This window comes from Hemibagrus wyckioides, linkage group LG05 (assembly GCF_019097595.1).
Source record: "Hemibagrus wyckioides isolate EC202008001 linkage group LG05, SWU_Hwy_1.0, whole genome shotgun sequence".
Lineage (NCBI taxonomy): Eukaryota > Metazoa > Chordata > Actinopteri > Siluriformes > Bagridae > Hemibagrus > Hemibagrus wyckioides.
In genome coordinates this window covers 18379092-18404233 of record NC_080714.1, presented here as the reverse complement: position 1 = coordinate 18404233, position 25142 = coordinate 18379092, and the positions used below count along the sequence as shown (strand labels likewise).

The following is a 25142-nucleotide window of genomic DNA, read 5'->3' as shown; positions in this document are numbered from 1 at the left end:
GTGGTCGCAGTATCATGCTTAGGGCTGCTTTTCTTCAGCTACAACTGGGGTCTTTTTCAAGGTGGAGGGAATCATGAACAGCTTCAAATAGCAGTTGATCTTACTGCAAAAACCTCAGATGTCTGCTAGCAAGCTGACCATGAAAAGGAATTTTGCCTTTCAGCATGACAATGACCCAAAGTACACAATTAAATCAACAAAGGAATGACTTAACCAAAAGAAGATCAATGTTTTTGAATGAACTAGCCAGCCCACTGACCTGAATCCAACTAAAAATCTGTGGAGTGAACTGAAACAGAAAATGCCCTTGGGAAAATATTGTCAAGTCAAGAAGTGCTTTTCCTTAAAACATTTCTGATTCTTTTTTCCTCTTAATTTTTCTACACTGTAATTTCACATTGTGGGTGATTCTAACATGATTTTATCTGGGTTTCATTTATTTACATGAAACCCCTGGTATTTTATCAGGGGTGTATAGACTTTCTATAACCATTTTAAAGCCTCTATCCTGGTGGGAGCTGGCAATGTTCAAATTGTGCACCAACAGTATTCATTTCTATTTGAGCTCAGGTACAAACAGACTGTTTATACACAACTTCTTCATACTTACATTCTAGCTCACTGTATAGCAAACCCATTCACTACAGTATAGCCATAAACAGTGGACTTTTCAAAAGCATTAAAACCAGGTTCAAAGTGTGTCAAATGTCTGTCATTAAGTCATTGTCTGCTCTAATAATACACTACAGAATGCATAGTTTCAGAGATTCAGCTAAATAGACCAATATATTAGCAAATAATAAATAGATAGCGTCGTTGCAACAACTTGGTTAAATATTAATAGTAAAATATAAGGTACTCCCCAATCTGGACTCTGTCCTCCGCTGAGGGACCCGAGCAACTTTACGTTGACCTCCAGAGCTGGAATTAGCCGTATGGGACCTCATCACAGGGACATGAAGGAAAGCCATTGACACCTTCCTGCCATTTTACTGCACTTCCAATAAAAGCTGAAAACAGTATATTAAGGGTCAAAGTCTTCTCTGTTGTATGAGTACACGAGTCTCCACTAGGAGCAAAAGAGAGCTGAGCTAATGCTGGGGTTAGGATCAGGAAAAATTTCTATTGTAAAACATAGGGGCAATGAGCCAGACATCTGGTACTTTTGACATTAAATGTAAGAAATAAGGCATTTGACCGAGATGGTAGATGACCAACTGTATACTTTTATTTGTCTAAGATCGTCAGCAAACACACAAGATTATTTTGTTTGCTCACCAAGACACTGACGCGCATGTGTGGAGTGGTTTAGTGTCAACATTAACAACCATAACAACAAGAAGACTGTGTCCAGGCAACATCTTTTTAATCCATCTGCTTGGGTTGTTAACAGTTTTAAATCATTTCAACACAGCAAAATGTCAAGCAAGTGTGATTTACTGAACAGTGGGGGAAAAAAAAAAGAGCTTGTGACCACAGAAAAGTTGCTATGCATTTCATATTTGCCTGACATCCAAGAACAGGTATGGGATTGCAGTTGAAAATAACAAAATGCACACATTATATATGAGTATAGTACATTTACTCAACTTCTACTGCTAATTGTTCAGAAACAAGACAATAAATGCAGGCTTTAATAACAATTTTTACCATCTGCCTCTTCTGTATCCTTACTCAAGTTCTGGAGAATATTGTACACTAAACCTTGTTAGTGTGATGGACATCCCACAGTCCATCCAACCAAAAAAAGTTTAAAGTGTAAAAACAGGCAGCATGGTGGTGCAAGGGTTAGTTTTCCCACCTCACAGCTCAGGTTTCTGTCTGTCTGGAATTTCACATATTCTCCCATGTTTATGTGGGTTCCCTGGTATTCTTCCACATACAGGTAGATAGACAGGCTATGCTAAAATTGTTTCTTGCTGCGAATGTGTGTGTCCATGATCCCATCCAGAGTAAATTCTCCCAGCGTGGGCTTGGGATGGGCTCCAGGATACATTAGCTACTGAATATGAATGAATACATGAAATGTTTAATGTGTTTTTTCCTGAACAGTTATAACCACACCCCGCTTCATAAGTCTCTCAAACACACACAGACTAACGAAATTGTAAAAAACACTAAAATTAAGTTGATTACTATATCCGAGAGAGACAATACTTCAACCAATTTAAACATGACCAAATAATAGTAAAAGTAAAATATCAAATGATTCATAATCTTTTCCACAAACACAAATACAGTCAGTCTGTGGCATGTCTAAACTTCATTATACTTTTTTTTTTTTTCCTTTTTTAAAATAAACATGCTTTACCCAGAGTACAAAAAACACGTGCTGACAGGATGTTAGTGACTAACCATTTTAAACACCTGCATTTTAAGGGTTACTTAAGACAAAACAGGGAATGGCCTTGACACCTAACCGTAAGAAGTCTGAGTCACAGTCAAGCCTGAGTCAACATCACAAATCAAACATGGACGTGTGCTAACAATGAAGCTTGTTGAATTTAGTCTACTTAGCATGTTAAAACAAGAGCTCACTTCAAGATGTTTCCTGAGCCAAACCCCACTCTTAACCTGAATCTAATCAATATGCAACGTGTGGGCAGTGGCATACATATATAAACACACGTGGACACACAAGAACAAAAATATACACACCCATTCTCAAACAAAACAGAAAGTACAGTGTGTCGCATGAAGTTTTAAACACATGTCAGGAACAATATCCCGAACTTCACTACCCAAAACACACAAACCCACGATTCTATATGACATATTTACACTGAATCTCCAACAACTCAGATACTCACATGAATCCTGCCTCTGCTGAACTGGGACATTAGAGAGGCCAGAAGTTTCTCGTCTTGGTCCCACCTAAAAAAATTACTCCCTAGCTGTCAGGCCGAGTCAGATTTTCCACCACTGGAAACCTCTAAACCCAACTCCAGGACAACAGCAGCTAAAATGCAGTCACAGAATTTTTTTTTACTCAACTACTACATGAAAAACACAGCGCTTCAAGAAACTCATGACAGGAAGTACAGACTTCCGCAATTTGAAGGAAAAAAAAAAAGAAAAAGAAAAGAAACTCCCCAAAGGGGGTCAAACAACTACGAACAGCTGCTCTGATTGGATAGCCATCTGCTGCAAATGAGAGACTGGCCAAGTGTGCAGAGCTGGGATTGGCTCATTAGAGGTTTTAGGATCATGTGACTGTAAGGCTTCATTCTGCCAGGCAAGTAGATTCATGCATCAGTCAGTCAGCAGAATTATTCATATGGAGGACAGAAGACAAGTAGAGGAAAGGAGGAGAGGAGAGGCAGAGCGATCAGATCAATTCAAATCACTTTAAGAAAGGAGTGAAAAGAACCAAGATGTTGTGTGGGGGTATATAAGTGGGAGCTCTGCTTTCCTGGATTCCATGACGCACATATTCTATATTCACTCACTCACAATGCATTCAGTATACGCTCACCATCACTCTTTCAGGCTGATTTAAGCATGCTTCTACAAGCACATCACAGCGTCCTGTGTGTGTATACTAGTGTAGGGTGAAGTCTTTATATTTGCATGCATTATGAACATGTCCACTAGGGGGCGAAGTCACATAAACCACATTAAAATTTACAAAATTAATAGATAAAGAAACAGCACATCTGAAGGTCTGTGTTTCACTGAATAAATAAGAAACAGAAGATAAGGCAAGCATAACTTTGCTTTGTAAAATGCTAGAGAAAAAAAAGAAACCTTGCATGATCTATTATAAACCGAGTCGATGCTCACTGAAAAGATTTCTGTAGTGTTTTCACTCGTCTCAAGCAGTTCTTATATCAAAGCTGTTCACAATTCTAGCAAATGACAATCACAGAATGATAATGCTTCAGTTTTTATTGCTTTTATGTTGTTTTGCTTTAGCTTCATATGCTTTGCATATGCATTTGCATTTAATACAATATCAGGATTGTAGTTTTTCGGAAAATGAAGCCATTGTGCAACATTGCGATCACTGTGTTTACAATAAACATGAAAATCTTGAACAGATAAAAACTAAGCATTAATACTAGCTGTTCTGTGAGAGTTTTATCATAGAGGTCAAATATTACTAAAGACACTCCTTGAGAAGCTGATATATCAGTTTAATATATTACTTTTTCAGTAAAATATTACTCAGAGAGGGTATGTTTAAACAGATTTCCTACCATTTCTGTAGCAAACTGTTTAATGGACTACACTTTCAGAAAAAGCCTGAGGAGCACGAGCATGTCTACAGAAGACAGAATGTATTGTATGTTATTGTTCAAATTTGAGATGTATGTGGAACCACTCTACTCTGAACTGAACAATAATATACTGAATTTAATTTCTGTGTACGTAAATAGACAAACCCCTTTCCACCAAACAATCACTGTTCAGCTCAAGAGTGGAAGATGCAGAGAAGCCTAGACATGTGCAATGTATAGCTAGCTCTATGGAGGGACAAGAGCTAGTGTATATCCCATAATCTTCTTCTTTGCTTCTCCCCAGTCTTTATTCATTCAGTTGTCCAGTCTGATCTATGATAAGGTGCTCTGTGTGTCATCTTATGTATATTTTTGCTTTTGTATTCCCTTTCATTGTATATCAGACAGTGTGTGTGTGTGTCTGTTACTATTCTGTAAAGTGTTGAAAGCTTTTTTAAAAAAACATTAAATAAATAAAAATTCCTCTTTGCGTCACAAAACAAATACATGTTAATGTAGCAGTATTAACCAGGCCTTCCACTGAAGGACGAGTTCCTAAAAAAAGGCAAGGCTACAGCCTAATAAAAACATCACAAGTGTTTAGTATGTTAAAATTTAACAGATATGATAAATATGATAAATATAGCGGCAAGGGTAATATAATTATCTCCAACACTAGCAAAATGGGAATATGCAGCAATTCTTGGCTGGATTATCAGAAACCTTCCATTAATGGTTAAGCCTGATGAGTAACTTTGTTTCTTCAAAAGCATTCTTTAGAAACGTTCCACACAAAAAGAAAGCAGCCTGAACTCTTACCCGTAGCTGGAGAGCGTGGCGCAGAATCGTCCCCTCTAACGCGTGGATCCACTTCTCCCTCTCATCTGCGTCTCGGGCTGCCGGGGCAGAACATCCAAAAGACGATCCATTAGAGACAGAACACACACAGGAAATAAGAGAAGGAGGGGTAGAAGGTAGGACAAGGGACAGCAGTGAACGAGGCCAACAGCAGCACAGCTTAATATAGCTGTAAAGGTGATAGATGACCAAGGATCGGCTGTGCTCTGTTTGCTTTCAAGAAAACACAGTGAGAGAACTGAGGGCTGAACCCCCCCCACACACACACACAGGAAAACAAAATGACTAACCCTTTCCCAAGAACTAGCACCTTTCTTAAAACTTGCCAGTTTTCAAAAGTACAGTAATGCAGTGAAACGATGGGCCCTTTTATAGTTTGACTGCTATAGAAAAGAAGAAGTAAATACTTTAAGTGCGCTTATGATCTCACATATGTTGCACTATATACAGTTTGTGTCTATTTAATATTTATGTTTTCAAATCTTCAGCCATTTTCAACTTTTCTTTCCCCATCACTTCATTTGTGTATTCTATAAAGGAATTTATAAATATGTAAATAAATAAATATTATATATATATATATATATATATATATATATATATATATATATATATATATATATATATATATATATATATATAATATTTATTTATTTACATATTTATAAATTCCTTTATAGAATGTGTGCATATATGTATATATATATATATATATATATATATATATATATATATATATATATATATATATATATATATATATAAATATTATAATAGTTTGTGGTGGATTTACATCCCACTCAGGGTGTAATTGCACCTCATATCCTTATAAGTTTCCGGTATAAGCTTTGAAAGCACGATATAGCAGTTAATGAAGATGGATAAATGAATGATACTAAAAGTTACAGGGATATAATAGAAGTATTATTTTTCTCACTGTATTATTATATGTTTAGATTTATAGCATTAGACAGACACCCCTTCTAGACCAACTAATAGAATTTCTCTGTTAGTCTCCATCAGAAATATATACTCAAGTTCCATCAAGCTAAAACTCATTTACAGAACAGTTAGAAGAATGAGTTAGTTGGTACAGCAGTATTAGTGTATTTCTCTGTATCTTAAGGGAACATGGTGGCGAGCATCCTTGAAAAGGATGGTAAAGGACAGTATAGTAAACTGTCCTTTTACCTGCAATTGGATGTACTGAATTTAGCTGGTAAATATCATAACACTATCTATTCAATATTGCCTCATGATCCATCTTCAGGTGTGATGTATTTGTTTTAACTGCAGAACAGAAGTCATCAGCTAATCAGAAAAACACTAAATAATGACAGACTGAGATATGAGTTATGTAAAAAAAAAAAAAAAAAAAAAAGACAATAGCCACTGGAACAGTATAAATTTGAAAGTTGCCATTATTTTTTTTTCTCCCTGTTCACAACAGTATTTTCTCAAGGAAGGCAGAGAAACCTAGTAAATAAGATGTGAAATATAGCTGACACTGAGCTCAGCAAAAACAGCTCAAAGCTTTTAAAGGCATTAACCAGATCCACGCATGCCAAATACAACCCCCTCGTATGCGCACACACACACATACACACACACGTTCAGCTCCTCAGGGGAAAATCTATAGATCCGGTTCTACATTAAAAGGAAACGGCCTCTCAGCTTCATCCTGTGCATCTTTCATAACACTACATCCAGACATGATCGGTACAAAAATTGAACGACGATCCGCTAGAATGAGTCATTATGGAAAGAATTTACTGTCACAAGACAAAGCACTGATTAAATAAATGCTTTATTCTATCCAGTGCTTGAAAACAGTGCTACATTTCACTTTATTTAAGCTTCCCTATGTATCCTATCAATAACCAACATCTCCTAGAACCCTGTGGTATTTACAGTCCAGAACAAACACGCACATTCCTGCATTAACTGCCTCGACTGTTTACAGGCTGTCTGATCAGCTTCTCTACTACAATGTTTAAAAAACTGATTTAGATTATTTTGCAAGCCTCTCAGCACAAAAGAACATGCTATAATCCTCATATATGTAATAAATCAATAACAGCACAGCTTCACTGAATGAATGCAAATGAAATCTGAGCTGGAGCATTGACCTGAGACCACAATAGCGCAATACAAGATTCTGGTGGAAAATTCTAGACGAAGACTCAACAGTACAAAGGCTGCACCTTTGATATTGTAAGTAAGCAGCAGGTAAGGCCGGTTTCATAAACTATATCTAAAAGGTAAAATTGGACCTCTCCTTTTTCTTATCACAACAACACAGCATGTCTAATGGACAAAGACAGACAGAGAAAGAGGATAATGGAATGGATAAATAAGGGCATGGAGCACAATGTACCCAACTGATGATAAGGGATAATGAAAGGGATGAGGAAGAGCGCAATATGCATTTTGTATTTAACACACCGTCCTATACATCTATTAATATGATGACAACTGATGGGAAAAATAATGATTTGGACAAATTTGAAATTTGTGCCAATCATCGCATATATTCTCCACAAGGGCAAAGATAATTGTGTTCAATGGAAAAAAGGTGCACACAGTTTCAGGAACATCTGGGGAGGAAAACTATTGGGCAGGCATTCGGTCATGTATCTAACAATTTTCGCCAAGCCTTACTTCTGTCTTCTTAGAATAAAGACATTTTCAGGTTAGCTCATAACTCAGGCTGGTATGTGGTGGATGTTTATTATGAAGAAGGTTCAATTCAAAGAAAACCCCTCCTGCTTCTCAGACTCTAATATGACATCATGTCAACATGGTTGCTCATGGAATCATGGAGAAATAAATCCCCACATCGCCACTTTGAAATGAGTTTATAATAATATCTACTTATTTAATCAATCTGCATAGACATAGATATTTACATCTATAACATTGACCATAACCACTTTGAGAACGTAACTCCATCATAAACTCATAATTTGTTGCTCAATAATGATGTAATTCTGTTCATCTGTTAATCTGGACTTCCTGTTTCCAAATTTAACATGTTTTAATTTATGCTAAGAATGTAGAATTGTGCCTGAATAAATGTTAAGAATAATATGATGACACTGAAGGGTGTCCTGAATGCAGTTCTTTTTTTCTATGCAGTAACTTGACTTTAATATTGTAACAGTATTTTCTAGAATAAAAGGACTGACAGGATTTCGGGACTGCGTATGCGACAATCCCAGCCTTGTCTTCCAAATGCCTTGGTCTTGTGCATTAAAGGTCACTGATAAATAACCCAGAACGTCTATGCTTTATCCTCTACACCATATCCATGCGTCTTTGTCCATCCATCCATTCATCTCTCTCCTTCTCTCATTCACTCTCTATTTCACACCCTCTTGGGAAGAGTGAGAGTCTCCCTTGTTAACTATTTTCTCAATAACAAGGGCATTATTAAAGGATCTTTGCGGCAAGCCCATTGAGCTCACTAGCCGGTTTCCATGAATCAAGCAGCTTCTCGGTAGCATGAGGGAGGCCTTACTGCTTAGCCCAGACTGCTGAAATAAAGGAGCTTTCAGGCAGGCCAATATCAGTGCCTGTAAGAGCCTAATGAATTATAGATGGTCCTGTAAATAGCAAACACACTTCTTTAGAGATGCCTTTGCTGCAACTACTGGGAAAAAAAAATCACATTTGAGAGGCACAGTCAGCTAGCTGTATGAAATCTTTTTTTCCTCATTATTATAAGAAAAATTGCATTCACAGTCATTACCAAAGTCCTGTATACTGCATCCACTTTGCACATCCCTTCAATCATTCTCAGCTGAAGTTATTAGTGCTGGATGGCTGCTTCACCTAATTACAGGTAGCTTCGCATCCTGTCATCACACCAGTTCCACACCTGCTCAATGCTGTTCAGCACTTAGAAATCCCTATTAGAGACACACATGTCTCTGCTGAGCTTGACGATCCCACATTCGGTCTTACACAAACATCCTACTCTCACCGTGTCCAAACTGATATACATCAATGAGACAGCAGTTCTGGGTGCAGCAAATAATACCTTTTTAAGAAATGATGGAGGAGAGACAGGTCCCTGAGGGGGGCATGCTTACAACCGGAGTTATAGAGAAACCGAGAGAACAAGTCCCTTTGACTGCTCGCTGAAAGCCAAACCTCAGCTGCAGACTCGGGGGAATTGAAAGATGCAGAGAGAGGGGCTCGGGTGATGCTACACACTTTCAAAGGATTACTTTTGTATGCGATTTATCATCATTGTCTGCATTTGGTCCAGTTCACAGGGAGGACCTTAAATCCGTGTAAAATAAGGGATGCATGCACGAACAGCAAAGGTTTCAAATGACTTCAAGAAGTTGAATGACTTACATAAACATCAGCAGATACGACATAAAAACAAAAAGCCACAACCATCTATGAGTTTGTAAAAAGGCTTTCTATACACTGGCCATGATAAACAAGCAGATAACTTGTATTCTAACGCTGGGATGGTCCGTGTGCTATGTTTACGCAACGAAAACAACCTCCATACTTCTACTTGCTGCGCTTCTAACAATCAATAAAAGCAGCAGCATTCTGAGAACTGAAACATTACATCAGGCACATTTCTGGACTCGAGCACAAGCAACAGACACATACAGAGTCTCATTAATAATGATAAATGAATGACTCAGCTATTGCTCAGTAGTGCAAACAGTGAGCGCAAAACTATGACTGCAAAAGCAACATTCTTACCAGCTCCAGTCAAGCATGCAGACATGCATCACCTTACCCTTCCTACTGTACAGCCACAGCAGACAGTGCCGAAACATGGCAATGGATGAGGGCATGGGGAGGGCGAGAGGGCCCCCGAGGGAAGGGTGTGGAGTGAAAATGGACAAAAAGATAGGGGGTGGAGGCTAAAAGCTAAAGACCTGGATCTTAGCGCCCTTTTCTTGCCAGCTTGCCCGGCCCAGTGCCACCGGACGAAGGGAGGGGTAATAGGAAAGAGGAGGAGGTCTGAAGAAGATGAAAGAGGTAGAGCATGTGAGCGCCTAGTGGCGAGAAGCACGCTTCTTCATCTGCTAAACCAAAGCCTAAAGACTACTCAGCTATGCCCTAGAATGTGCATCGGGTGGTCTTACGATGCTGCCATTACCAAATGTGAAAGGCACGCTGCAGTAAGGGGGAGGAAAGTAACGCCTGTGCTATTTTTCCTCCAGTGCTGCGAGAGAGCCGCACTTCCAAAACACTGGAATACGCTGACTAATCGCACCAGCCGCAATGTGTCGGATGTGTGCGAGAGCAATGCAAATGTGTGTGTGTGTGTGTGTGAGAGTGAGAGAGAGAGAGAGAGAGCGTGACAGCGTGAGAGTACAGGCTGCAGATGTGCTGAGGGCATGATCAGCTCTAAACACATAACCGAGTGAAAAAGAGAGTGGGAGCAATGGAGACGACGTTTGAGAGCACGTGATTGCTTCAACAAAAACAGCAGAAGCCAACAGCCTGGAAGAAGCTTTAAAGGGAGGAAGAGACTGCGAGAAAGATATAAGAGGGAAAAAAAGGCAAGAGGAGGGCTTACCTTGAAAATGGAAAGTCTTTTGGTCTACAGTGATGGTGAAAGTGCTATCGTCTTCGTCATCGATTCCAATCACCGCTCCCTGACCAAGCAAAACGTAGGGAGAGACTGTCAGACAGAGGGCCACGTCATTCTCTCTCGCTTTTTCTGCTCTGCTCCCTCACAGACCCACACACACGCGCACACACACACACACACACACACACATACACACACACACACACACACACACACACACACACATACACACAGAGGAGGGGGAGAATGGGTGGAGCATGGGATGTAGGGACAAGGAACAGGGAGGGGGAAGTACATAAAGGATGGAAAGGAAAGGCTGAAAAGTGGCTGGGGAAGCTGGGAATATGCAGAACTGTACACACTTGCAACTCTTTCATTAGCACACCAAAGATCATATCATACAGAATTATTATGATTAGAAAATGGTCTGCATGAGACATTTAAAGAAACTGACGCTGTGCCAACAGTTTACTGACAGCAAAAACATGAGCTGGAAAAGATATGCTGGAACATGCCTGAAAACAACAGGAAAAATTGTGACACTTATCTCTCCTAAGAGGAAGTTTGTTTAAAGAAGGTCTTTTAGAGAGTGTGCACACACACACACACACACACACACACATGTAAACCCAGTTGCGAAGCTGCAAATGTATTTAGTAACATAAAGCAACGTTTCATCAGGTTTAAAAGAGGAAGATAGTAGCAGTGAACATGTTGGACTGGAAAGCACAACAGCCTTAAGTTAAGTATCTTTAAAAAGAACACAGAGCCAAAATACACGACACAAGCAGAAGTTCCTCGATATCACCCTTCGTCTCGCTGATCTAAGCCTCTCCTCCCTGTGGTCTTAATTTGAAAATCCACTTCATTTGGAAACGCACTCATCTGTGCTGTTTTGCATCAGGTGAGGCCACAGGGCCAGACCTGAACGCTCAAACCTGAAACTGCTGCACTCACTCTTATGAGACAAACAGTGTACGCTGACATTTTGAAATTACTCAATCGTCAAAACAAGTTTTAACGGGATGGGGATCAGAGACACAAAACACCTTCCTGAAACCACTTTTAAAAAATCTACAAAGATAAAAACTTTAGATAAGAAATTATAAGTCAATTATCACATGTATTCCATATTCCACCTAAAACCAGTCAGTTAACATGATGTTTGACACCTGATGTGAGGATAGATATGCTCTGTAAATAAAAGAAAACGTCTCTTTGTTGGCTGTAAAAGTGTTTTACTATATTACTGACCCCAAATATGCCACCTAGTGGTCAAGATTCATTACACCATAAGCGGCCTAGAAAATACTTGTTCACTTCTCAATAAACCTGGTGCATTTTAAATCTTTCAGGCTGATCATCAACTACACAACAAACTCATATCTAGGTGAAAAACAAAAAAATAAGTGCTAGTATTAGCCCTATAATTATGTCACGAAAGTGCAAAAACATGCAGGTTCAAAACGCAAAAATATATATATTTTAAAAATCAGATTTAGTGCAAATTATGATAAAAACCGATTGCTTACCCTGAGTCTGACACAGCCTCTTCTGGAGCCACGCATCATCTTGTCTTTTGACTATGTAATAAAAACCAAGGACAAAAGAACATTAGGGAATTTATTTTTCATATCAGTCAAATGCAACACTGTGATTAACACAATCTTTATATTTAAGTTGATGCTCATTTGAGCAAAAGTTATTAAAATCACTGTTAAATCCATAATGATCTTTGTAACACAACCTATATTTCCAAAATGAAGAGCGGCATGTCAGCTCCAATTATATATGCTTGAAAATATAGATCAATTAATTACATTCTAGTCAAATGATGGATGCATGTCTAATTTCATCAGCCCCGCACTCCTTTGCACATGGGCATTAGGCCGTCATAATCATTATCCCTCAAACAGCTCAGATGACACAGAAAGGAAAATGGCTGCAAACTGCCAGGGATATTTGGTTATCCATCCTAATATTTTGCGAGTCCTAAAATAATGAACTATAAGTGCATACTGCATACTGGAACAGAGCTTGAAAATAAGATTAAACCTGAAATTACAGCCACCACATTATTCATAAGGACCTCTGGATCTGATAGAGTTTTGCTTTGCAACTGAATGGCGCAACTAAAAAAAAAATGCCACTTCCTTCCTTCTACAAAACTGTTTTGTCTTTTATGCTATGGGGCATTTTAGTGGTCTGATTTGGGTCCAGTCAGAGGGAAGGTTACTGCAAAATAAATATATTTTGACCACCCACCCTTTATTATGAGACATTTCCAGCTTGCTTCAAGATGAAATCCAAAGGGCCAGAAAGCTAACTGAATAGTTCGATGAGTGGGAAAATTATGTATATCATATTTTCAGTCACCAAATCTCAATCCATTCAAACACCTATGGGACATTTTTGAGTGAAGTTTTAAATGGTCCACCATTTTCATCAAAAACACCAACTGAGGCAGAACCATCTTCAATCCAAGTACAGTGTCAGAGACAGCTAGACGGCAAAATGCACTCAAGGCTGTTTTTCTGTTTCATTTTTCATCCATGACATTCATTGGTAAATTCTGATATCTGCTTTATCTACTAGCACCACCCGGTTCATTCCTGCAAAGGGGCTATCTTTCTGACCAGAAGAAGAAAGCTATTACTTATATTACAGTACGCTGAAATTCTTCTCGTCAGCTTACTGTAAGTAGGGGTGACAGTACAGGGTCAGCCATGACACAGCCTTGCTCAAGAGACAGCTTGGTGGTGTGGGCCTTGAAACCTTGACCCTCTGAGCAGTAACCTTGAGCCTAAACCTCTGAGTCACCACTACCCAAGAGTGGATTTGGATGGCCACTTTAGCACCTCTACTAACTGACCTACTGAAGGCACTGTGGCCCATCCACAGCAATGAGCAATGAAACAGACAGGATAGATACGTCTACCAGGGTGTTGTGCTGTTACAGAAGCAGCAGTGTGTTGATCATCTCATTATCACTGCTGAATTCACCAAGTCCACTGATCTGCTTAGAAACTGACAGGAATGAAGGGCTAAAGGATCATTACTACAAACAGTGCATAAAAACAACAAGCTGTAGCCACTACCTGTACACTTATAAGATTAATTAACAAACTAGACAACTTGATTAAACTAACCGAACACCTAAGAGTCACTGCTGACAAAGATCAACCACAAAAAAAAACAATAAATGGAGAGCAGAGGCCTTAAGATGGCCTCTTTCTATTATACTAGGGACAGAAAATTGGGCATAGCAACAGATATATACATAGAAGGCATACCTGTGTGACTTATCCACTGACAGATCTGTGTATTAAACCTTACAGCAGCTTTTATTTGGATTCTGTTTAGTCATCCATACTCGTTTCATCTACTATTATATCTATCTAACCCTGAATGACTTTCCCATTAAAGGTGAATCAGGTATTCCAGCACAGGCATTATTAAGCATGATGCTCAGTCTCCCAGTGCTTTTGTTATTCACAAAGTTTAAACAAATCATTTAAGGACCCGTGTTCTGAAAACAAGTGACAGTTCACTCTACAAGCATTTCCAAGAGTTTCAGGTATATCGTGTCCTATCTGAAATAGCAATGCGCACAGATGTGATAACAACATGATAGACATGAAGAAACAAAAGACAGAGCACTGAGCCTGGAGCCAGCTAGCGAGACTTCATCACTTTTATAGCTAGCTTGCTCTATTAGCCAGCAACTTAACATTAAGGCATTTTATTAACGTCAGATACTGACATGTATTAAAAATTGTAACTGTGTCATGTTTGGAGGCTGGGAAATGTATTTTGTTTCGTCATCTGTTAGCCGTCCATAGCAGACAAAAAGTGTCACATGACGCCGAGACCACCACCCTTACATTCCTCCAACTAACAGTACCTAGCCATAACATATTAAATGCGTCGTAAGCCTCGCTAAAATTCTAGGGCAGAACATCTATCGTTCTGACTGCTTATTGGCTAACTTGTCCCGTAGTAAAATCTGGGATTGGCTCCTTGTCCTTGTCACTCAAAAAACCCCGCCCCAACCAGCTGAGATTCCCAACTCAAGTGTTCTTTCCGTTCTCGATTTGTACCCCTCCCTAAGACCAAATTACCGTCCCGACTAATGTAGTGCGTTTACTGGGATCATACTTACAGTGTAGTATGACAGCAGTCCAGCGTTATAGTCCAAAACGAACCAACGATACTGCCAGCCCTTCATAAGATTAGTCCATTTGCTCAACGGCCCCTCCATGATGGACGCCATCTTTGCACTTAAACCAACCAGAGGTTGAGTGGGAGGAGCAAAATCGAGAGGTGTTACGTCACGCTGTAAAAGGTGTGTCATGCGTTTACAGTATAACTGGACATAGATTAACTGGACATACTCACCAGCGGCTGAAAAATAATTAAACCTGGACTGTTCTTTGACCCATCGCGGATTATATAAAAGTTATGGAAACGTTAGGAGAAGGTTCTCTAGGGCGTAATGCAAATATTAAACAAAAAAATATCTGAAAAATCAAAAACATCTATTCTGAGAATGTTTCAGAAAGCAAAAACAAACGTTCTGGGAAGCGGTGGTTGTTAGTTAGAGTAGGAGCGACACCCAAATGCCACTCTTATGTTAGTTGAGCTGTGATTCCCTTAACAATGATACACTGCTCTCTATTGGTCATGTCCAGAAACATCCATTTATTCTACCTTGATCCGGAACGATCAGGGTGATATTTTGTTTCCCTCCGGACACGTTTGAATGTATCACGGTGTAGATATAAAATAACTGGACTTTTAGAGCCATGAATCGTTGCATATCAAGGTAAGGCGGATAAATTATGTGTTTTGTGTACGAACCGTTTAATCTAAATTTATTTTCTCTTTTTTTTTTTTGCAAAAAAGATAAGTTGACCTTGACACTTGCATAATATAAACCGAGGTTTAGCTTAGTGTTATTAGTGTTATTTGATTACCGGTGTTAATAACCTTCAATGAATCCACATGACAGTTCAGAAGAAAAGTCAGAAAATATTGCAGAAGTTGCTGTAATGTAAATAACTTTGTGTGTTTTTTATTTTTGCCAGCTTCTTTCGAGTAAATGGAAGGATATGCTTCACAAACCAATCATGGACCAGAAGACTGTCATGGACCATAGGAAATAACTGCTTTGTGTATCAATGCACTCATTTCAGCTCAGCCATGCCACTGAAATACCAGGGACACAGTCTGCAGCCCATCTGCACACATCTGGCAGGCTTACACCGGTGCATGAGCTCAAGTGTACGCAGAAAAAGTTTGCCATGTGCCTTTCCAGTAGTAGATGGTGCATTTCAGCTTATTCACAGACATGTATTTGAAGCAAATTTACAGAACAGCCAGGCATGTCAGCAAAGGTATGAAGTTATTTGCACTAAACAACCTATTTATTTACCTTTTATTTTTGTTTCTACCACCCTGTTCCAGCTGCACAGCCACGTGAGTGTTTTCTCACTGTCAGTATGTAGCAGTCACAAAACCATGAATGTCAGGATGGATGAGGAAATGTGCTAAATAAAGTCAGTATGTGATCTATACAATTATAAGTGTAAAAGACTCATGCATTTTTGGTGGTAGTAAAAGTATGATTTATCGTCAAGCAATTTGAAATAAAATTCACCCTAATTACACTTCTGCTGTATAGTCATTAGTATAGTAAGAGATTTCTAACTAATTGTGTCATCTCTAATTTATAACAACTATGTATAAAATTGTTCTTATACAGTAAATGTTTTAAGGCTCAGGGATTTCAGAGTTTTACACATTTGAATAAATAATTCAAGAGCGAATAAACACATGATTCAAGTGAGATTTTTTTTGTTTAGGTATTTAGAGCTTAAGGAGAAAGTGTTAAAGGCAGGTGGAGAAAACGCCATTGCCCGACATACACAAAGAAACAAGAAGGTTCTTGTCAGAGACAGGCTGCACATGCTGCTGGATGATGATGATTTCCTAGAACTATCTCCCTTTGCTGGACTGGGTTTACCCTATGGGGACATCCCATCTGCTGGCTGTCTCACAGGTACTTTACTGCACCAAAGTCAAAGAAGCTTTATTGTCACTTCAACCATATACAGCAGATGCAGTACACAGTGAAGTGAAACAACGTTCCTCGTAGACCAGAGGTACAAAGGACAAAGTACAGTGATGCAGACAAACATAGATCTATGACATAAAGATAAAAAAAAATTTAACTATAATTTAAAAATTAAAATTAAACTATACTTAAGGTGCAGTCTTTAAGAACTAGACATACAACAGAAGGGCACAGGAAGACGACAAGACAGTGCAGACAAACAACATATAGGCTGACTTTGTGCAATGAACAAGACAATGTGCAAAGAACAGTGTATACAGTGATTGCAGATATTAAAGCGACACATGTAAACAGGATTAATATAAATATATATAAATGTAAAGTGGCATGTGTGTGCCGACAGGACAATTTAGTGTGTGTGTGTGTGTGTGTGTGTGTGTGTCTGACTATGTCCAGCACAGTTCAGTTCTCCTCTGAGATCACATCTTGGTTGTACGTGTGTGTGTGTGTGTGTCCAGTTCAGCTCAGTTCTCTGTTGAGATGCCTGATTGCCTGAGGGAAGAAACTGTTTAACAGTCTGGTTGTGTTGGTCTGAATGCTTCGGTACTTCTTTCCAGATGGCAGAAGAGTGAAGAGTGTGTGTGAGGGGTGTGTGGGATCATCCACAACGCTGTTAGCTTTGTGGATACAGTGTGTGGAGTAAATGTACATAATAGAGGGAAGGGAGACTCTGATGATCTTCTCAGCTGTCCTCACTATACGCTGAAGGGTCTTGAGGTCTGAGGCAGTGATGCAACTGCTCAGGATGCTCTCGATGGTCCCTTTGTAGAAGGTGGTCAGGATGGGAGGTGGAAGATGAGCCTTCCTCAGCTTTCGCAGGAAGTAGAGCCGCTGCTGGGCTTTCTTGGTGATGTGGCTGGTGTTGAGTGACCAGGTGAAGTCCTCTGCCAGGTGAACCACCAAGCATGAAGATTTTTGCCAAACATAACTAGCTTTGTTGTGGAGCACTTTTTCTATCTTTATTCTAGCATATTCACTTTATAACAATTTGTGTTTTAAAATAAATCTGAACTTTAGTTTGCCCAGTCTAAAAGTTACTACAAGTAGTGGAAATGTAGAAATACACATGATTTGATCATCCTTCTATTTACTGTACTTTGCCCCCCCCCTTCTCTCATTATACCATAATGTTTTTGTGTATGACAGGTATTGGTAAAATAAATGGGCTGTGGTGTGTGTTTAACGCTAATGATGCCACGGTGAAAGGAGGTACAGCTTACCCTATTACAGTAAAGAAACAGCTTCGGGCCCAGGAAGTGGCCATACAGAATCGGCTCCCCTGTGTGTACTTGGTTGACAGTGGGGGTGCATTTTTACCTCTTCAGGTAAGCTGCACTGTAAAAATTCAAAGCTCTTCTGTCAATATGAAGCCACTGTGGTTGTGATAACAGTTCTGAACTTTTTTTTTTTAACAGTCAGATATATTTCCTGATAAGAATCAAGGTGGACGTGCTTTTTACAACGAAGCTATAATGTCAGCAATGAAGATTCCACAGGTATGACCCTTTTTCAAATTGTTTTTTATGCAGGTTTATAGCCATCACAACATTATTAAATGTAATATGAAGGCTTTTAAATAGCTTTTTTCAGAACTTGGTGATCCTCAAAGGCAAAATGAAGTCATAGGGTGCAGTCATTGTGTTATTTTTGTGCCTGCAGGTGGCAGTGGTCTGTGGGTCATGCACTGCTGGTGGTGCCTACATCCCCACTATGGCAGAGGAAGCGATCATTGTGCACAGGATAGGTACCATATTTTTAGGTGGCCCTCCGCTTGTTAAAGCTGCTACAGGTGAAGAAGTGACTCCTGAGGATCTTGGAGGGGCAAAGTTACACTCAGAGTGAGTGAATTACTAAAGCTGTGGGTTTCGTTAATTTAATGCATCTCTCCTTAATATCTGTGTAGTTAACTTTAAACATGTTTTCTGGCAATATATAAAAAATAACTTATTATTTTTTCTTTTATGTCTTTTATATAATATTTGTGTGTGATTGAGTTTTAACAAGGTATAACTATAATAACTACAGTAATAATCTATAACAACTTGGATAGGAGGTGATACCAGTTAAATGACCAATGTGTAGCATAGAGCATGGGTCTGACTTTCCATGGTGTGCGGGTGCACTTGGTTCCCACGGAGATCCAGGTTTGAGCCCCACGTGGTGAGGTAGTTAAGGCCCTGGGTTGCTGACCGGAAGATCAGGGTTCAAGCCCCAGCACTGCCAATCTGCCGCTGTTGGGCTCTTGAGCAAGGCCCCCAAACCACCCTGCTCCAGGGGCACTGTATAATGGCTGACCCTGTGCTCTGACCCCAAAACCGCTAAGGATGGGATATGCAAAGAAAGAGTTTCATTGTGCAGTAATGTATATGTGACAAATAAAGGCAACTTAACTTAGAGCCAGGGTGATATTATTTTACTTTATTTTGATAATTATTGCCCTAAAACATTGAAACAATAGCTATTTATAAGTATTGGGATTCGCCTCGATACATGACTGCGTTATTTTCATCACCACTATACAAAAACAGTCATTTTATACCGTGTTTGTCATTACTGTTAGATTTAATAAAAGCAAGACTTAAATCTTGTTTGATATGAAAAGGCTGCTGTAGTTTCTCATTCATTAATTTACTCTTGTGCCAGGGTGAGTGGCTGCGTGGATTATTTTGCTGCTATGGAGAGTGAGGCATATGAGTGTGCCAGGAACATCATCTCCACTCTAAACTTCAAGCTCCCAGTGGAGGACAGTACTGAGATTGAGCAGCCCCTGTATAATCCTGAGGACCTTATGGGCCTCGCACCAAGAAGCTACAATTTCAGCATGGATGTTAAACTGGTGAGGTTTTCACATATTCAAATATACACAAATCAACATTACAGGAAAAAAGTGTGGCACAAAAATTAGTTTTTCTGTTGTTTTTACATTTTTAGATTGTGAGTCGGCTGACTGATGGCAGTCGTTTTCAGGAGTTTAAGTCTCGCTACGGTACCACTCTAGTGACTGGATTTGCCAAAATTGAAGGGTAAGAATTATAGATTTCTAAAATAACTATTTGTGTAATTATGGGCTTATTTATCATAGCAGTCATTATATAAACCTACCACTGAAGTCCTGATGTGGTAGAGGAATCTTTTTCAGTGAATTCTATGAACACCATGCTTTTTATTTCTGTTTTTTTAGGCATTTGGTTGGCATTGTCGCCAATAATGGCAAGCTAACATATGAAGCCTGTCTGAAAGGAAGCCATTTTGTTCAGCTCTGTAATCAGAGAGACATCCCTCTCATCTTCCTCCAGAACACAGCCCCAGAGCCTTTGTACACTCTCTCCCAAGACAAGGTACAGTTGCAATAGCAATAAAAGAAATTCCTGTTCAGCATTAAGTTCTTGTGATGAAACTATTGACACTGTAAATAAAAAGACCACTCAGATACTCAGACAGGATTGGTCTGTATTATAATAATTGTTTTGTAGCACTAACATTTAGTAAATTCTGTACTGATTGGCATGTAATACATTTGAAAACACAAAGTCACATTTTAACATGTACACCATATGGTCAAAGGTTTGTGGACACCTGACCATCACACCCATAATTCTTGTTGTAAATTGCATTTCAGATTTAGTCCCTCTTTACTGTTATAATAACCTCTACTTTTCTGGAAAGGCTTTCCACTAGATTTTGGAATGTGGCTGTGGGGATTTGTGCTCATTCAGCTGCAGCAGCATTATTGGGTCGGACACTGATGTCAGGGGAGAAGGCCTGGCATGCAATCACTGTTCCAGTTCATCCAAATGACTGAACAATAAGGTTTTGGTCAGTGCTCTGTGCAGGCCATGTAAATTCCAGATCACCATAACCATGTCTCTATAAACCTTGTTTAGGGTTCAGGGTCATTGTCCTGCTGGAACAGGTTTGGTCCTGTTAGTTCCAATGAAAGGAAATTAAATTCTACAGCTTATAGACCTACATATGGGTACGATAGTCAGGTGTCCACATATTTTGGCCATAAGGTGCAGATTCTATGTTTCTGTCTCCCAGGCGGAGTCCAACACGAAGATACTCAAAGCTCATGGATCCATGATGTCTGCTGTGGCCTGTGCATCTATTCCTAAGATCACAGTTGTCATCGGAGGCTGCCATGGTGGTGACAGCTATGTCATGGTCAGTAACACAAAATAGTGATTTTAGTGTATAATGTGTGTGACGGCACTCATATAAAACACTACATATAACCTTTTAAATGCACAGAAAAAATATTAATTTCTCTACCTTAATGTTTTCAGTGTGGACGGGCTTTTGACCCGAACTTCCTGTTTCTCTGGCCCAATGCTCGAGTGTCAATTTTAGCTCCAGGCCACGCTGATGGTTTGGTGCAGGATGAAGAGGAGGCCATGCACATTAATAAGCAGTGAGACACACTCCTGCACTTAACTTCCTCACTCCATAGTTATATTGTGTAATGATCCATCCCTCTTGGTTTATTTTTCAAAAAGGGATTTTTGGAGTAACCAGATTTATTTATTTAATTGAAAGTAACACGCATGTTAATTGTGAACTCTGTTTTACTTTGCAAAGGTACCGAAACAGGAGTTGTAGAACTTTCACAATGTTGCTATATATGTTGCATAGTAATAAGATAAAAAAAAAATATTAATAAGTGATTATTGTTTTTCATCTCTAATGTGAAGGCTGAAAGAAGAGAGCTCTGCATTCTTCTCATCAGGCAGACTATGGGACGATGGTGTGATTCTTCCACAAGACACAAGGAAGGTAAAATATACTATAAATTCACTTCCATGTTTTTCGTAATTGGATCTGTTAATCATCTGTTAATATTTCATACTTTCTTTTGTAAGATGTTATATGACTTCATATGCGGGTCATATCAATTCCAAAGTATTTACAGGTCATATCAATTCCAAGGATTTACAGGTCATATCAATTCCAAGGATTTTTAACCAATAAAGCCACTTCTTTTAGTTCAGTTCATGTATAACTGGCATATTTGCTTTTTGGCCAAAGGTTTGTAGACACCTGAACATTACATGCATATGCTTTATGAACATCCCATTCCAGATGTATTCTCCATTTGCTGTTATATTAACCTCCAGTGTTCTGGGTAGGCCTTCCGCTAGATTTTCGAACATGGCTATAAGAATTTGCTCATTCAGCTGTAAGAATATTAGTGAAGCCAGGCACTGATGTCATGTGAGGAGGCCTGGGGTGCAGTCGGCATTCCATTTCATCCCAAAGGTCTTCAATGGAGTTGAGGTCAGGGCTCTGTGTAGGACACTCAAGTTCTTCCACTCCAAAACAGGAAAACCATGTCTTCATGGACTTTGCTTTGTAAACAGGGTCATTGTCATGCTGGAACACATTTGGGCTCCACATTTGCAGTGAAGGGAAATTGTAATGCTACAGCATACAATGACATCCTGTACAGCTGATTGCTTCCATATTTTGTGACAGTTTGGGGAAGAAGCACATAAGAGTGTGCTGGTCAGGTGTAAGCAAACTTTGGCCATATAGTGTATATAATTGCTTTCTTATTTAAGACTAAAATTTTGACTGTTTTTGTTATTAGGTGCTGGGGAAATGTTTAACAATCATCAAGCAACAGGAGTACCAGTTGTCTAAAGGAAAGCCAAAATCCATCCCTCTTCGAATGTAATATCTCTGGAACAAGTTCACTAAACATGTTTAGGCTCCTTCACTGATAAACCAGCAAGCCAGGAGCCAAGTTTCTGATAGATTTCTAAGTGAAAATTAGAAAATTAGTGCTCTTTTTATTAGAAAGACTTTGCTGATACAAAACATCTTTGTTATCTACGTTTTTAGTACCAGCATTATGATACTAATTAGACTAATTTTGTACTTTAATATTCAGAGGAGATCTATCTATCTATCTATCTATCTATCTATCTATCTATCTATCTATATAAATATAATATATATATATATATATCTTTTATATTCAGATACCTGACCTGCTCTGCCGCTGTAACATACAATTTCGGCTTTCAAGAATCGTATTTGAGCTAACATGTAGATATGAGCACGTCTTGTGTTAATCATAATGACAGTTTTCCTTAATTTGAAGTTATCTATAGTTATCTAAAGTTGGCTTGCAACAATGAAGGATTTTATTGTGTATGTAAATAAATCTGTCATTGTCTTAATTATGTTGTGCATGATTAGTTACACTTTAGTTAGCTAAGTAAGCTAACGTAATCAGCTACCTCTTGAGCAATAGTCTATATTAATGTTACTGATGTTATACAGCAGCCCAGTAACACAATAACTCAACGTTTATTGCTGATATTTGACCAGTCACCAAGTACATTTCAGTTGTTTTTTTATGTAAAGCAGGATAAGATTACTGCACAATACTGCAGTGAATCTGATTAGATCAGTGCTTGTCATTTGTTTAAATCTCCAGATTCCCAGGACACAGGCCTGTCCAGCACACATTAGTTATTCTGTATGAGTTACCAAGTCAAACTATTCTGCTATAGTACTTACTATTTTCTTCTTACGTGACGTATATGTTTTCATTTTTAAGCACTTTACGTAGGAAATCTACAAACCACAGACCCTGTCTTTATATAACAGTCCTTTTTCTAGTGTAGTGTCCATGCACAAATAGCTCTGCCCTGTAAACACTGGCACACACACGTGTGTCATTTCACCATCTACATGGTGTTTTGTTAGGTTTTAATTAGGTACTATCTTAAGTATAACATAAATCTTAATAAACCTAACTCAGATCCTTCTATTTTACAGCCCCCATGTTTCCCTTGTGTCCCTTGACTGCTCAGAATAATGTGAACTAACAAATTTGTTAATTACAAAAAATGTTAACATTAGAGCTAGGATAGGATTTTTTACTTCTACAAGTAATGGAGTAACATTTAAACTGGGGTATCTCAAGTACAGGAGATGTGCACTTTGCTCTCCACCGCTCATACATTTAACTTCCAAATATCCTCTACTCTTTACTCCTATGTACAGCATGTTTAATATGAAGAGTGCAGATTCAGCAGTTCTGACTAAAACTGGTGTTTCTCAAGACATGAGAACGAAGGGTACAGGAAGGTTTCAGAAGGTAGTGCATTATGCAGTATTTACAAAACAGCTTTTAAACAAATCCAACCCTTTGTCTGGGGAACCAGGAAAGGCCACAAATGCCTGCGATTGTACGTGCAATTATGTGGATAGCAAGAGAAATCTGCAACAAAAGTGCATGTAGAGTTAATGTACGACTAAAGGTTAAGCAACCTGTTCCAGGGTCATGTACTTTTACTTTCTGAGGTAAGTTTATACACAACCACTGTGTTGGAACCATTGATAATGCATACACAGAATAAGGTCTTTACTTGCAATCATAGGTGATGTAACTGTTCTTTGTTGAAATTTGTGCATGAGAGCTTGGCTATCACAAATGTGGTAAAATGGTTTACCTCCAAACTTAGAGCCCAAGCCCAAGACAAAGCAGACTGCCATTTAACAGACTGCCATTTATAAAATCATATATTTTGGACACAAGTAAATTTTTACAAAATTCTACGAAGTACAATATATTGCCAATGGTTTTTAGATGTCTGCCTTTACATGCACATGAAATGAATATAGAGTTGGTCCACCCTTTGCAGCTATAACAACTTCAATTATTCTGGGAAGGCTTTCCACAAGCTTTGAGTGTGTTTTTGGGAATTCGTTGACCATTCCACTAGAAGCGCATTTGTGAGGTCAGGCACTGATGTTGGACGAGAAGGCATGGCTTGCAGTCTCCGCTCTAATTCATCCCAAAGGTGTTATATGAGGTTGAGGTCAGGACTCTGTGGTCAGTCAAGTTCCTCCACACCAAACTCACCCATCCATGTCTTTATGGACCTTGCTTTGTGCACTGGTGTGCAGTCATGTTGGAACAGGAAGGGGTCACCCCCAAACTGTTCCCACAAAGTTGGGAGCATGAAAGTGTCCAAAATGTCCTAGTATACTGAAGCATTAAGAGTTTCTTTCACTGGAACTAAGGGGCCGAGTCCAACCCCTGAATTCAATGATTTGGAGGGGTGTCCCAAAACTTTTGGCAATATAGTGTACTTGTTAATTATACTATCTGAAAAGGCCAAACTGTTTCTCCTTCTGAAATGTCAACTTTGGTTACCATATGCTTTGGATAGATGTGACAGACTCCCAATCATCATACAAAATGGGTAAATAAATTAAAGACATTCTGTGCATGAATATTATTTATAAACATTGTTTCCCAAGTAACCCCATGTTAGTTGACACTAAAGCAAATTCACTGAGGACAAACAGCACAAACACACGTTTTTCTTCTTTTCTTTTA

At 38.9% G+C, this 25142-nt stretch overlaps 2 protein-coding genes across 5 annotated transcripts in view; one reads left to right on the top strand and one right to left on the bottom strand.

The window, feature by feature from the left end:
* Nucleotides 1-15186, bottom strand: part of osbpl9 (oxysterol binding protein-like 9) — a 30436-nt gene extending 15250 nt beyond the window's left edge. For 2 of the 4 annotated variants that reach the window (XM_058389181.1, XM_058389182.1), the window contains exons 1-5: nucleotides 15049-15186; nucleotides 14813-14930; nucleotides 12183-12233; nucleotides 10636-10714; nucleotides 5040-5116 (exon numbers count right to left, since the gene is read on the bottom strand). In XM_058389181.1, the coding sequence (XP_058245164.1) occupies nucleotides 5040-5116; nucleotides 10636-10714; nucleotides 12183-12233; nucleotides 14813-14923 (318 nt within the window). In that variant the 5' untranslated portion in view covers nucleotides 14924-14930; nucleotides 15049-15186. Of the gene's footprint in view, nucleotides 1-864; nucleotides 1011-2810; nucleotides 3054-5039; nucleotides 5117-10635; nucleotides 10715-12182; nucleotides 12234-14812; nucleotides 14931-15048 lie in introns of those variants that run through there. The other 2 variants (XM_058389183.1, XM_058389184.1) reach the window with 2 other exon arrangements.
* A 115-nt stretch (nucleotides 15187-15301) lies between these two features.
* si:ch211-198n5.11 (methylcrotonoyl-coenzyme A carboxylase 2) lies at nucleotides 15302-22898 on the top strand. The gene is made up of 13 exons (XM_058389185.1): nucleotides 15302-15475; nucleotides 15738-16046; nucleotides 16515-16711; nucleotides 17933-18111; nucleotides 18202-18282; nucleotides 18446-18624; nucleotides 19430-19622; nucleotides 19718-19809; nucleotides 19968-20124; nucleotides 20828-20950; nucleotides 21073-21197; nucleotides 21478-21559; nucleotides 22374-22898. The coding sequence occupies exons 1-13, from the start codon at nucleotides 15456-15458 to the stop codon at nucleotides 22458-22460; spliced, it is 1824 nt and encodes a 607-aa protein (XP_058245168.1). The 5' UTR covers nucleotides 15302-15455; the 3' UTR covers nucleotides 22461-22898.
* The last annotated feature ends 2244 nt before the right edge of the window (nucleotides 22899-25142 follow it).